At 39.2% G+C, this 15,573-nt stretch overlaps 1 protein-coding gene and 1 long non-coding RNA gene across 2 annotated transcripts in view; one reads left to right on the top strand and one right to left on the bottom strand.

The window, feature by feature from the left end:
• Nucleotides 1-5,550: 5,550 nt before the first annotated feature.
• LOC109261743 (prorelaxin) lies at nt 5,551-11,098 on the bottom strand. Its single transcript, XM_053907752.1, has 2 exons — nt 10,761-11,098; nt 5,551-5,987 (listed from the first exon to the last, which is right to left on the bottom strand). Exons 1-2 carry the CDS (start codon nt 10,966-10,968, stop codon nt 5,650-5,652), a joined length of 546 nt encoding a protein of 181 aa, XP_053763727.1. The 5' UTR covers nt 10,969-11,098; the 3' UTR covers nt 5,551-5,649.
• The window catches only part of LOC128778546 (uncharacterized), a 77,056-nt gene continuing 68,151 nt past the window's right edge, over nt 6,669-15,573 (top strand). Inside the window, exon 1 of the long non-coding RNA XR_008424114.1 lies at nt 6,669-7,080. This is a non-coding gene — a long non-coding RNA (uncharacterized LOC128778546). The remainder of the gene's footprint in view (nt 7,081-15,573) is intronic.

Here is a 15,573-nt window from a genome sequence, read left to right as displayed (position 1 = left end):
GTAGGAGGACTGAGATTTTCTTTGTACCTCAAACATGGCTGTATTGAGGTCAGATCACTTGGAACACTCAGGGAATCGATCTGCAGTGTGACAAAGGATCTCCACAGTTGGAAGGAGACAGCTTGGCAGGATCAAGGCACATGTATGTGAATTTGTCTCTGTGGAGAGACAAAAGGGAGAGAGCAGTTGTGAAAGTGCGGCATCAAGCGAGCACAAGAGGAAAACCTCTCTGGACCATGGATTGGGGAACAAGAAATACAGAGAGTGCCAGTTTATTATTCGCAAACAGCCTTAGGAGCTGAAACTTGGAGGTTGGGAAGTGCAGGACTTTCTCTGGAGCAAAGCCGGAGCCTTGGCGCCTGCTCCTGGGGAGGAGGGAGCCAGTCTGGAGTATATAGAGCACAGTAGTGATCACAGGGGCACATTGGAAGAGAATAGTCCCCTTCCTGGAGTACTTTGGGAAGAGGGTTTATTGCCTCCCCCAGGACAAAAGACACTGCAGGTGCCAGCCAAAGGCCTTTTATCTGCAGGGCAGAGGGGCTCTACTCTAGAACAGGGGAGAGGAGCTACACCAAGCTGGGTTTTGAATCCCAACCAAGCGCCTAAAAGGCATGGGAGAACTGTGGAGCAGGGCAAGCTGACCGCCCGGGTTTTCTGTAAGGGCTGCCTAAACAGTGTGGGTTGAGATACCCCATATAGAGTGGAGAGATGCCATCTCGCCCCCAACGCCAACATGGTGGGACTTCAGAGAGCAGCAGACCCCAGCAGAGGCAGGACACACACACACCCAACCCGCCCCTTCGTGCCTGGCAACTGCTTATCAACTGGAGCAAGACTGACTGACCCAACGCAGCTGGCCTCTCCTCCAGAACAGCAGTCACGGGTCCCAGGCACCAACAGACAGCTAGTTTTACTTTTTTTTTCCTTTCTTCCCTCTTCTTTTTTTCTTTTGGGATCAGGCTCATAGTTTCTGGTTTCTTTTTAGTGCCTCTCTCTCTCTCTCTATGTATGTATATATATATGTCAATATTATATGTATTATTATATATTGTATGTAATATATAGTATATGTCATATATACTATTATATATTATTTGATCAATATATATGTTGGTCAATATATAATGTGTGTGTGTGTATAAATGTATATATATACACACACACACACACATATATATATATATATATAAATTTTTTTGACAAGTCATTTTTGTTCTATTTTTGTTCTATCTTTTCTCTTTCTTATTCTTTATTTTCCTTTCTCTTTCTCTGGACTTAGACTTATGGTTTTTTGATTCTCTGGCTCCCCTTTCATTTTTCACTTTTTATGGGATCAAGCTGAGCCCACTGCCTTTCCTTTTTTTTCCCCAACAAATTGCTTCAACAAATTGAAGTGCATCTGGTTGAAGTTCCAAACACTTCACCACGATGAGCAAGGAGGAACTCTGCAGAGGACTGGTCAGTGGGATAGAGCAGCCAAAATGCAACACAGAGTGCATGAGATGTACCAAAAAAACACTTCCTGAAGTGCGAGGCCCTGGACAGCGTATGACCCCTTTTTAATATATTAACTTATATATTTAATATATATATTAATATGTGTCACACTCTCAAGTGTGGGTGGCATAACAGGTTTTAAAACACACAAAGACAGAAACCTAGCCAAAATGACAAAATGGAGGAATTCTCCACAAAAGAAAGTTCAGGAAAAAATCACAGCCAGAGAATTGTTCAAAACAGATATAAATAATATATCTAAACAAGAATTTAGAATAACATAAAACTAATAGCTGGGCTTGAAAAAAGCATAGAAGACACCAGAGAAGCTCTTGCTGCAAAGATCAAAGACCTAGAACTAGAACTAATATAAAAATGCTATAACTGAGATGCAAAATAAACTAGATACAGTGACAATGAGGATGGAAGAAGCATAGGAGAGAATAGGTGAAATGGAAGATAAAATTATGGAAAATAATGAAGCTGAAAAATAGAGGAAAAGGAATTTACTAGATAATGAAGGGAGAATTAGAGAACTAAGTGATTCCATGAAACAAAAAAATACCCATATCATAGGAGAAGAAGAAGAGTGAAAGGGAAAGAAGGTTTATTTGAACAAATTATAGTTGAGAGCTTCCCTAATCTGGGGAAGGAAGTAGGTATCCAAGTCCAAGAGGCACAGAGAACTCCCTTTAAAATCAACAAAGACCGGTCAACACCGCAACTGAAACTGAGAAAATACAAAGATAAAGAGAGAATTCTGAAAGCAGGTAGGGGAAAAAGGTCCTTAACCTACAATGGTAGACACATAAGGTTAGTAGCAGACCTGTCCACTGAAACTTGGCAGGCCACAAGGGAGTGTCAGGAAATATTCAATGTGTTGAATAGGAAAAATATGCATCCAAGAATCCTTTATCCAGCAAGACTCTCATTCAGAATAGAAGGAGAGATAAAGACTTTCCCAGACAAACAAAAACTAAAGAAGTTTGTGACCACTCAACCAGCCCTGCAAGAGATCCTAAGGGGGACTCTGTGAGTGGAAAGCACTAAAGACTACAAAGGACCAGAGAACATCACAAAGAACATGAAACCTACAGATAACACAATGGCATTAAATCCATATCTTTGAGTAATCACTCTGAATGTAAATTGACTAAATGCCCCAATCAAAATACATAGGGTATCAGAATGGATCAAAAACAAAAACAAAAACAAAACCAAGATCCATTTATATGCTGCCTACAAAAGACTCATTTTAGACCTGAAGACACCTGCAGATTGAAAGTGAGAGGACTGAGAAGCATCTATCATGCTAATGGATGTCAAGAGAAAGCCGGAGTAGCCATATTTATATCAGACAAACTAGTCTTTAAAACAAAGACTGTAACAAGAGATAAGGAAGGGCATTATGTAATTAAAGGGTCTATCCATGAAGAAGAGCTAACAATTATAAATGTTTATGCCCCCAATGTGGAAGAACCCAGATATATAAATCAGTTAATCACAAATATAAGGAAAACTTACTGATAATAAGACAGTAATCGTAGGAGACTTTAATACTCCACTTATAACAATGGACAGATCGTCTAAGCAGAAAATCAATAAGGAAACAATGGCTCTGAATGACACATTGTACCACATGGACTTAACAGATATATTCAGAACATTTCACCCTAACGCAGCAGAATACACATTCTTCTTGAGTGCACATGGAACATTCTCTAAAATAGATCACACACTGGGTCACAAAACAGCCCTTGATAAGTATGAAAGTATTGAGATCATACCATGCATATTTTCAGATCACAATGCGATGAAACTTGAAATTAACCACAAGAAAAAATTTGGAATGCCCCCAAATACATGTAGGTTAAAGAACATCCTACTAAAGAATGAATGGGTTAACCAAGAAATTGAAGAAAAATAAAAAAAAATACCTGGAAGCAAATGAAAATGCAAACAGGACAGTCCAAACACTTTGGGATGCAGCGCTGGCAGTCCTAAGAGGAAAATGCATTGCATTTCAGGCCTGTCTCAAGAAGCAAGAAAGGTCCCAAATACACAATCTAACCTAAAGGAGATAGAAAATGAGCAACAAGAGGCGCCTGGGTGGCTCAGTCGGTTGAGCGTCCGACTTCGGCTCAGGTCATGATCTCGCGGTTCGTGAGTTCGAGCCCCGCGTCGGGCTCTGGGCTGATGGCTCAGAGCCTGGAGCCTGCTTCAGATTCTGTGTCTCCCTCTCTCTCTGCCCCTCCCCCGTTCATGCTCTGTCTCTCTCTGTCCCAAAAATAAATAAACGTTAAAAAAAAAAAAAAAAAAGGAGCAACAAATAAAGCCCAAAGCCAGCAGAAGAAGGGAAATAATAAAGATTAGCGTGGAAAAAAATGATACAGAATCCAAAAAAACAGATCAATAAGTTTAAGAGCTGTTTTTTTGAAAGAATAAAAAAAAATTGACAAACCCCTACCCAGACTTCTCAAAAGGAAAAGAGAGAAGACCCAAATAGATAAAATCATGAATGAAAAAGGAGAGATCACAACCAACACCATAGAAATACAATTATTAGAGAATACTATGAAAAAACTTTCATGTGAGAAATAAATTAAGCATACAACCATTAGTTTTGCATGAGGGTTTTAGGAGAACTTTGGTAACATGAGAATTAGATATCTTGAAGCTGTTAACTGATTATTTGAATGTATATAGTAGCTGGTTCACTGTAGACTGTACCACTTAAAGTGTGGTCGTATCATCAGAGGTAGTGAATGCAGATTCTGAGACCAGGAACCCTGCCTTGAGGGCTTTTATGGAGGTACATATCAGGGATGCAGGCCAGGACAGGGTCTTGGGAGATACCTTCTGTATCTAAGAATGCCTCTTCATGTGTTGGGGCTGTAAGTTTCCTGGGTACTGCCGTTATTCTCCTTTGAAGGACTTCCCATTTCAGATAGCATTCTTCCTGGCTTTGTCCAAGATGGCTTATAGCCTCTGAGGTTCTGCAGCTGTTTATGAAGTTTTACAAGGTGGCCTTGGTTAGGACTTAATAAACCTTAAAGGCCTCATTATGGTGAACCATTATGGAGATTTAAAATTTGGGAGAAATTTTTAAATTCTGTTTACAGATATTTGATAGAGATTAACTTGCTATTTAAGTGTACTTTTCTATAAATGCTACCTAAAACTGTATGTGTGTGTAAGTCAAAGGAACTGGCTAAATACTAAGATATTTGTTAACTTACTATTCTAACAAGTTTTCATATCATTTCACAGTTATTTTGTTATAGAAATGGCTTGTAAATTCTCAGTGAACAGAAAGCTTGTTCCCTTGTTAAACAGTTCTGCTGTAATATATGACACTCAGTTGTTCACTCTCTTCTATATATCTGTTCATTTTTCTTCTTAAAAAATAATTTACTTTTAATGTCTTAGATGGTAACATTAGAAGAACCCTAGTTTGAAAAATCCAACTAAATTAAATGGATTTAGTATCCAATCTGATTGTTTGCAATTAATAGTTCAAGAAGACACAAACATCTTTTAAAACCTATAAGAAAAGTCCAAGTTTTGTGACTCTGTATATCTGATTTGAGTTTAAAATCACTAAAAACATTTTGGTCCTTTTTGTGTACCTGGTGTTAGGCACTGTATAAGTTATTTTTTATTTTTATTTCTTTTGCTATTAAAATAATTTGTTTAATATTAAGTAGTGAAATAACATTTGGACATTAGGTCTAGAGGAGAAAGAGTGGGTGACAGATTATAATTTATCAAATACAAATTTTAAAAATAGGCTTATCCTTATTCACTAATGCAAAGCATAAGTTTTTGCTAAGTTATCTATTAAAATTTTTTTAAGTTATTATATGTGTTTAAAATGATAAAGATTATGTCATTTTAAGTTAACAGTATTAAAAAGGCAATAACCCAATTTAATTACCATTAATTTAAAAGGCAAAAATATTTTTTGGAATAAAAAGTTATTATTAACACAAACTATAACAATTCAAGGAATATTTTGTTACACACCAAATGAAAAACCCAAACACAAAATAATGATTTCTCATATTTTAATAATCAGTGGGGTGACAGAACCATCAGTGAATGTGTCAGGAATACATGTGAACACTGGATGAAATACACAATACTTTCATCTCAGCATAAATCAGTAAGCTCTTTCCTGGTACAACCTACGTTACAACACCTGTCACTGTATCTTATATAGTTTGATCTCTTTATTCGAGAATGTGCATCTAACCTTGATCTTCCTAATTGTGAAAGACTTTGGTCTTCAGCTTCATTTTGTCTACCAAGAATACTTTTCTCCACTTCTTCCAAGTTAAGATTAGAATCCTTCAATGAAGGTTGTAGTTCTCTGAATGATGGCTCCCTCTCAGACAGTGTTGCCTTCAGCTCTTGTGGCAAATCAGGAACGTATTCCAACATCCCATTCAAGGCTTCTGCACCACTTGTGATGGAGGAGGACACGATTTCTAAATTAAAAAAAAAAAAAGGAGGGGGTAGAGAAAAATACTCAAGGAACATCAGAAAAAAAAAATTTTGCAGAGACATGAAAGAACGTATTGTCTTAATAGAATTAAACATCAAAACAGAGTTAAGTATCCTGATTAAACAATTTAGCGGATTATAGTTGGGCAGCTTAAATTACTACAGCATTACTAAGATTCTGCTTTACTCCACAGACCTCGTGTCTGTCTTTCTTCATGTCCCCTTAATGCTTTCATCATAGTCTTTGACTCCTTCTGACATTTCTGAAGTCATCTTGGTCATCGAAGAAAACACTCAGTTTGACTCCAGATTAATTTTTCTTACCTGACTAATTTTTTTCTGTTACTAACTTCTGACTTAATTCTAACTTAATCCTCTCAAACCTTCCATGGTGGCAGATTACTGCCTCAGGATAAAGTTAAAAAGGCAGAATTTTCAGCTCCTCTGATCTAAAAGGAGATATTGGTCTCTGACATCCCTCATACATCTATTTAACAATTTCTTTTCTCCAGAGTATTTACTCCAAATCAGTAGTATTTTTTACATTTACTAGAGAAATGGGCTAAAAGAACAGTGACCAAAATACCAGTGACTTTAAGAAGAGATTGGTATCTGTTGTGCTGCGTGTACTAACTAATGTACTTTGTATGACTTTTGTTCCAGTGTTGTGGATCACGCAAGTTCTGCATGTTAAGGGAGTCTGTTCTTAAACACATCCCAGGATGGGCAAATAAGAAGGTTGGAACTTGGACTGGGAACCTGCAGGAACTAGCTGATGTCTTCCTTTTTTTTAATTTTTATTTTTAAAAAATGTTTATTTATTTTTGAGAGAGAGCACGCGAGCGAGCGAGTGGAGGAGGGGCAGAGAGAGAGGGAGACACAGAATCCGAAGCAGGCTCCAGGCTCCGAGTGGTCAGCACAGAGCCCGACACGGGGCTCAAACTCATGAACTGTGAGATCATGACCTGAGCCGAAGTCGGACACTTAACCGACTGAGCCACCCGGGAGCCCCTGGTATCTTTCTTCTTAGATCAGTTGAACCTGCATTGACTGTTTCCATGTCTCTGGCACTGCCAGGTAAGAGATATAATAAAAAGGAAACATATTTCCTGCTCTCAAAAAACTCTCGGTCATGTAGACTCTCTCCTAACCTTACGTATTCCATGTACACAACTTTGAGAGTTTTAGCACCAGAAACATTAGAAACACAGATGAAGTTTAAATTATAGTATAAACCTGTATCAGTTCTTGCTGTTCTTCATGGACAGCCAACTGTCCTTTTCAGCTTACTAATAAAGTGTGGCTCTTGAAACAGTGGAAACAATGAAGCCAAGATATATAAATCTAAACAATGGACTGTAGATTTCTGGGTAACCATTGATGACTATTGATCAGAGGAAATCACACCCCCTCACCCAGGCAGGCATGAATGCTCTGGGGCTGGCCCCTTTCCTGTGAGTTCTTTAGCAAGGGTCTCCATGCTCTCCTTTCAGCCAGTAACAAACTTCAATAGTTGGGAGTTTTCAAGTGAAAGAAAACAAACTCTAGTATTTTATCTTTCCTTCTGATGCTCGTTCTCATTCATGTTCTAAACCTGACAGATGAGAATTTGTACCATTTCTTTGGTAGTCAGAAGTTTTTGCATTTTCCTTCAGTAAGATACCCCAAGTTTAATTCAATCTCCCCATAAAACTGTCCTTGCTCAAACTTAAACCTTCTCTAGTTGGGGCCTTATTGAATGCAGAGAAAAACTAATAGTAACTTTAGTAACTTTCCATATACTTAATGCCAGTTAATGAATTAGGCAAAACAATTGTAGTTTCTGCTGTGTTTATTCATAGGCTGTGTTTTTGGGCATTCTTTTTCACATCTTGACTATTGTGAGCAATGCATGTGGGAGTGGTAACATCTCTTCAAAATTTGGATTTCATTTGTTTTAGATGAATATGCCGAAGTGGAGTTGCTGGATCATATGGGAATTCTTTTGTGTTGTTGTTTTTTGAGGCATCTCCCCAGTGTTTCCCACAGTGCTTGCACCATTTTGCTTTGCTTTCCCACCAGCAGTATACAAAGGTACTAGTATTTCCACATCCTCAACAATTCTTGTCTTTTTTTTTGATAATAGCTATCCTGACAGCTGTGAAGTGATACCATTGTTGTTTTGATCTCCATCTCCCTGATGATAGTGATATAGAGCTTTTTTCTTATAACTGTTGGCCCTTGTATGTCTCCTGTGCCAAAAATGTCTGTTCATGTCTTCAGTCCATTTTGTAATTGGATTATTACCTTTTTTGCTATTGAGCTGTAGGAGTTCCTTATATATGTCGGAAATTAAACCCTTCCAGATATATGATTTGCAAATACTTTCTCCTAATCCATAAACTACCTTTTTACTCTGATTATTTCCTTTGCTCTGAAGAAGCTTTTTAGTATGATGTAGTTCCACTTGTCTACTTTTGCCTGATTGCACTCATTTATTAAAATTATTTTTTAAACTTATTTTGAAACATTTTCCAATCAACAGCTTTACCTTCTCAAGTGTAAATAAAAGATAATATTCTAATCAACCTGAATTCATATAAACATCTCTCTCTCTCTTTTTTTACTGTTTATTTATTTTTGAGAGAGAGAGAGAGACAGAGCACAAGCAGGAGAGGGACAGAGAGAGAGGGGGACACGGAATCTGAAGCAGGCTCCAGGCTCTGAACTGTCAGCACAGAGCCTGATATGGGGTTCGAACTCACAAACAGCAAGATCATGACCTGAGCCAAAGTCAGATGCCTAACCAACTGAGCCACCCAGGGGCCCTCTTAATTACTGTGTTTTGAACTAAAATTACTAACATAGACCTCTTTTAGTTAAAAATATCTCTTATTTTTTAAAGGGGTGCAATGAGTGTTATTTCTGCATACACTCTGGTAAAAAAAAAATGGCTAGCTAACAATAATACAAAACAAAAACTAACAATAGAGGTTTTATAAGCTCATGAATCACAAGTTATTTTGATTGATATGTACTTCCAAAATGATTCTTACCTAGTAATTTAAGCATTTTTCTTGATCTTCACTTGCAGGCAATATTTTGTTAGTTTATTTCCAGTTAAATTATGTACTGGGTAGCAATGAAGACAGTCCTTTTAAAAAACTTTAAAATCGCAATACTCTGCTACAGAAACAGAAATTTGGCCAAATAGCTATATTTAAATGTGCTCAGAAAATCGTGTTTAAGTAACAATTTGGAAACAACCTAAATGTCCACTAAGAATGGTTAAATATATATAGTAGATTTGTGACATAAAATACTATAAAAATTTTTTAAATTCACCAAGGTGGGTCTCAAACATACAACTCCAAGATAAGAGTCACATGCTCTACCCACTGAGCCAGGCAGGTGCCCATACGTTTCTCATTAACAGTGCCTGTCAGTTTCTCATTTAATGTAGATGTTTTCATTTTCTCATTAAATTCACGTATTTTTTCAGAGTCTTTAGTATCTGTGTTTTTTATTTTTTTATTGTATTTATGTGTATGTTTCAGTCTTTAATATGAGCATATTATTTACTGAGAAAAAGTGAATTAACAAAGGAAACACAATGCAGTCTGGTCTTGCCGACTTTGAATGAGTAAATTTCTAAACTCTGTAGTGTAGAATATAAGCATTAGGTAAAAACTTGCATTAAATAAATCAGTCTCTGACCAACAGTATAGAAAAATAAAGTAAATAGCTTTATAATCGTACTTTAAATCCCATAAAAGAGAAGTAAACGTGCTTAGTGTGCACAATGATTTTACGTGAAGGTCACTTAAATATAGGATATATTATGTAGCCTATAAAATATAGTTGTGATTTATCATAAATTGCATACATGTTTTAAACATAAAACACTATTCATAATTGAGCTTGCCTTTTCTGAATTTAATATAACCCATTACACTGATTAGATGTGAAAGTTTGTATTGCTACTTAAACTTAGGTTCCATTTTATCTCTCTAAATAGTATTACTAACAAAGTTGTTTTTTTTTTTTTTTTTTTTTAAACCATTCCAGATTTGAGCTGTACTCAATTCTGAGGGGTCAGGTTTTCTCCTGTAGGGGATCAGGCCTTTTTCTTTCTCTTCAATCCCTTCTCTCGCAAATGAACTTCAAGGCCCATTGCAAAGAGGGTGGGAGGCTAGGCTCTCCCCTTCAATGAAATTTACAAATAAAAATAAAATTAAAAGAGATTCTCGATGGTGTGGGCCACAGTCCAGATTTTTTGCAAAGGAGGAGAGTTGTTAAGAAAACCCTTCATATTTACCACTCCAGGATCCTAGCAGTGGTCTCCGAGTTCGGTCCCATGCACTTTGGCACTCAAACCAGCGCACACGACCGTCTGCTCTGTGCCCTGCGGACTTGACTGTGGTGTCCAACCCAGGTGCGCCCCCACCTCCAGCGGGTCTTTGGGCGACAGAACCACCTCTGTGGCTCCCCCTCGTCCCCATCCCGATCATCCTGACTGCCAGGAGTTGAAGGGCACCAAGTGCCTCTCAGGAAAGGCCTCTGCTGTGCCCGATGCTTTCACTTCCTCTGGTGAGATCCCGGGTGCGACCTCACTAGAAAAGCACATTGCAAGAGAAAATTCCAAACTTTTAGGCATCAGCAACCTCGGAGTCAGGGCTAAGCGCGGGAAGCCAGCGCGGTCTGGAGCCGCCCAGCGCGGGTGCGCCTCCGAACACAGCCAATGGGAAGTGGGGAGCGGCGGGGGCCGGAGCGCTCACCTGGGAGTGCGGCGGGTGCCTGCCGAGGTTCCCGGTGTTGCTGACTCTTTCTTCCCAAGGACGATGAGCCGCAGATCCGGATTTGTAGTCGGACAAACTCCCGGCCGCATGCCTTTAACACTTCCTCCTGCTGGGCTGGGATCTCTCTGGCACGTAGGCTCAGTAGCAGCCAGACTCCCAGCAGGTGGGATAAGAACAGGCGCAGCATCTTGGACCAGAAAGCTGCTGCCCTGGGCGTTTGCTTTCCGCTAGAGCCTGCAGCCGCTGACGCCTACCGGTCTCTGCCTGTGTTCCAATGCTGGACTTTGGGGCTGCTTTCCTGGCCAGGTTCAACCAAGCTTTTATAACCCTTGGGTGACCACTTAGACCTGAGTCAGTGGTCCAAGCCCCACCCTTTTCCCCACCCACCTCCTTGGACTTCCCCCTTTCACTCCTCCCAAACCCCCACCCCCTATCCCACCCCACCCGCCCTCCGTTCACCCTCCCCAACTTTCCTCCGCTTGCCCATCTTTCTGTTCTTGGATCTTTTGCAGCTGTATATATTTTTCTTTTCTTACCTTTAAAGTATTTCACATACTTTAGCTAAAGTTAGTGAAGATTTAAACTTTTCTTTATCATAAAGTTATGCATGGCCCTTACACTAAATTATATCAAGAAAAATAAAATTGAAATCACCTATATTCTCATAGTTCAGAGTTTTCCAGCATGACCATTTGTTGTATAACCTAATCTAAATAAGTTCATTAGAATAGTGTCTGGTATATCAGTCATTAAAAATACAATGAATGAATGGATAAATTACTAACAAAAGAGATATCTGATGACTTTTTTAAAAATCCTGGTTAAAAACATTAAAATTATCAATGCATCACTTTAAATTTGTATGATATCTTAAGTTTACAGTGCACTTTCTCTACTGACTTTCCTTGACTCTTCTGGGAGATAGTCTAATTGTAACCAGTTACTTGAATATTTTAATTTCAGATTGTATTGTTTCTATATCCCTAGAGACTGGAGAACACACACACACACACACACACACACACACACACACAGAAACAAAAAAATGCCACAATTCTAGAAAGAATATTTTGATAATATAGGTTACAGCACAGAAATCATGTCTGTTTTTTTACTGTATTTTATGTTTACTGTATTTAGTGAGCTTCTAATTTAACAGTTTGAGATAATATGCTCATTAAATAATCTTTCTAGATGGACAGTAACTTTTAAGTGTAAATAGGTTCTTTTTTTCAATAATTTATTTCCTTGTGTTCATAATGTATTCAGATTACCTCAGTTCCACCAGGTAAACTAGAGACATGGGGGAAGTTAGGGTAGCTTTGGGTTAAAGTAATAACAATCAGTTACAGATACAGCTATGGGATAGAATATTTCTCATTTCTAGGTTGCTGCTAATTTCAACAGGACCCACTTGGCATTGATCAAATGCTAAGCATTGTGTAATGAAACACACACACACACACACACACACACCAGCCCTGACCAAAGCTATGAGATGGTCAGAGGTAGTGCTTTTACATGGGTTTTTGCTAAAACAAGCAGTTTGGGAGAGGCTTCTCAAAACTGAGGTTTGAAGGTTTTTTTGTGGGTTCACAATCATTGCAAAAAATAATCCATTTGCAAGGCTGCCCTCCAAAGTAATTGCTTGTGTAAAATGTAAATTTCTAGGGGGGAGGGTAGCTTTGGAGGGGGTGGAGTGCATTAAAAATGTAGTAGGTGACTGATACCAGCTTCCTGTGACCATCTCAGATGACCTCAAGGAACAATTAAATACAGGAAGAGCCAGAAAACCAGTTAAGCAAAGGCATGCAAGCAAAATTTTTAAACAATCAGATATGATAGAAACATGTATAAAGATGACCTAAGGGTCTTTCACATGTCTCTGTGGAAGTCAAAAAACCTTAATTGTTACAACCATAACAAATTCTACCTTGTGACTTGTCTTTGTCCTTGTGACTTGGAGAACTGCTTGCAAGCACGCACACCCTTTCTTCTTTTGCATGTAGAGTCCCCTGTATCTAATAAACTTGGGGCAGTTCCACAGAGTAATCTGAAAACCTGTATCCTTGGCTCTCATCTTCAGTAAAACAACAGATAAAAGGATTTACTAGCCTGCTTTGAGGCTGGTTTTCTTTCAGTCATCAGGGGCATTTTTACTTTATCTGTGTCGTCTTGTAGAGTCCTTGCAGTTATCCAGTGAAAGGGCCGTTCTCCCGTTTTACAGGGAGAGGAAGCAAGTTGAGAGTAGTCATGTAACTTGTACAAGTTTGTCTAGCGCACATGCCAGATGGGGGCTTACTCTACTGTGAAGAGTAACAGACAACAGTGGGATTCACAGGCTTTGTAGGCATGGCTAAAAGGCATTTCTTTCATGTTGTTAAAAAACAAGAAAGCCCAAAGAAACCTTTCAAAAGAGAAAAATCAAATGTATGCCATACACACATCTGGTAAGTGCTGGAGCTGGATTCCTGCCCATGTCTTCTGGATTCCAAAGCCCCCTTTCTCTGGTTCTCCTGCAGCCAGCTTCAGTTGGAATTAATCTGCATGGTGAAGGTTAATAGATACTCATGAATGCCTTTAATTGTAGGTACAAAGCGGTAAGCGGAACTATAGATCGATTCTTGAGGTTGTTGAGTTGTAGAAATGGTTTCCAGATGTCTCTTGTAGGTAACAGGGTCCATGTGACACAGTTCTGGTCAGTACAGTCATACGCAAGCAGTGGAAGTTTCTGGCAAAGGCTTTGCTTTTCTGATCCAGACACTAAGCCTTTTTTTGTTCCTTTCTTGTCCTAAAGTGGACATTGAGATCCAGAGGCGCAGCGGCCATCTTGGGACCATGAGTTTCAGCAGCAGAAGGAGGAAGGCTTGCATGCTAAGCATAGCTGACCAGAAAGGGAAGAGCCTGCTACCCTCATTCACATCTAAACGAGTGATTCCCTAGGCTTACGTTTAAAGCCACTGTTGCAGGGTCTTCTGTTATTCACAGAGAACACAATCCTAATTGATAAGTATATGTGTAAGCAGAGTACATTTTTATATGAGAAACAAATGAAGATTGCATTCATTAGTTTCTCATGAGGGTTTTAGGCACATATTAGTAGCACTTGAGATAGATATTTTAAAGACTGAAGTAATCATTTGAGTGCTTTTACAAGATGGCTTACCACAGATTATCTTTGTACCTCTTAAAAGCCAGTCATCTAATAAGAAGCAGTGACTGTAGATTCTGGGAGCAGGAGACCTGCCTCCAGGGATTTTGTGGAAGAGGTGGTAAGGGACTTGGGCCAGGGCAGTTTCTGTGGAATTGCCTTTTGTGTCTGGGACCGCATCTTTGTCCTATCAAGGCTGTAAATTTCCCGGGTGCTGCCCTTGTTCTCTGGGTTGGATCTCCGTGTCACAGAACTTTGTTCCAGGTGGCAGACAACCTCTGAAGTTCTACAGCCCCTTCTTGAATTCCCTTGCTCATGGTCTCCTGCCTGCACTCCATCCAGTTGGGATCAGCCTGTGGTTCTAAGAGAAACTCAGTTTTTTAAAGACATGAGATTCTGCTCTTTTATATTTCACCATTCATCTTTTTCTACCAGTTTTCTATCTTGTAGCAAATTCTCATTGTTTTCTCCGATGTGTCAGTAGCAAACCATCCCCCTCATTTCCCGTGATAATAAGTAGTGCATCAGATCTGGTTTTGTATGTTTCTTCCATCATTTCATTGGGATCTGTGGAAGAAGGAGAGGTAAACCTTTGTATTTTTTCAAGAGTAGTGATCAGAAATCAGTGCTGACTCTATGTCTCATAGACATCCTTGGACTACTCTAGATATTTATGCTTTCACTTCAGGTTATGCTGCTTTATCAAGAAGACTGAAACAAAAACTGAAGGGAAATTAGGATCTTCAGAAAGTTCTCTTATCAGCAAAACTTTGGGAAATCTCTAAATTTTTCTAAGAGATTAGAAGAGATAAATAACTTCAATATTTTCTTATTTCTACTCAAACAACAATGCATGTGCTAAGCGAATGTTGAGAAAGAATTATGCCACTCTTTGTATACTTCATACTTCTTGTGAACAGGGACCTTAGGTTTGTTCACTGATGATACATGTTTGTCATATAGTAGACACTCAGTAATAGGTCCCCAAATATGCTAGTTTTATTGATCCCCATAAATATTAATATATTGGGGCAAAAAATTAAGACCCAACTTCATATGCCGCCTTGACACCTGGTGAAACGGAGAGACTTAAATGGCCTAACCACAAGTTCCCCACCACACTCTGCTCCCACAGTGGAGTCTGGCTTTCCTAGCCAAACAACTCTCCTCAAGAGAACCAGGCCCAGTTCTTACACATCCCTCAGTAGTAGGTTTCATTTTCCTGCCAGCTCATGGCATCACTCAAAGAAGCCAATCACATCCTCTCGTAGTAACTACAGTTTTATCTCACCCTCTTGCTACTACAAGGCCTGCCTCATGTGGCCCCCGGCTGTTCACTGTGTTCTGAGTGCAGCTCCCATTTCGCCTTGTGTGGCTTGCTGTGTCCTCCCACACTGAGCCGTGAGTATATGTGACTAATAAACCGACAGTCTCAGCTGTCCGGTGTCGGGCGTTGAATGTTGTATGTGGCCATCCTTGTAACTTGGGGGCAGAATTTCCTCCCTCACCAATGGGGTGAATAGGGGGTAATTAAAACATTTGGATCATGAACAAGGTGGCCCATTCATGACCAAGGACACCTAGTCAGCTTTAACTAACTCCTCTTGGCTAACTGACTGGTTCCATCATGATATGGCAAAG

The sequence above is a fragment of the Panthera pardus genome, unplaced genomic scaffold (genome assembly GCF_024362965.1).
Source record: "Panthera pardus isolate Hobbes unplaced genomic scaffold, ASM2436296v1 HiC_scaffold_20, whole genome shotgun sequence".
NCBI classification, from domain to species: Eukaryota; Metazoa; Chordata; class Mammalia; order Carnivora; family Felidae; genus Panthera; species Panthera pardus.
The sequence above is the reverse complement of the archived record's forward strand: the minus strand, read 5'-3'. Positions and strand labels throughout refer to the sequence as shown.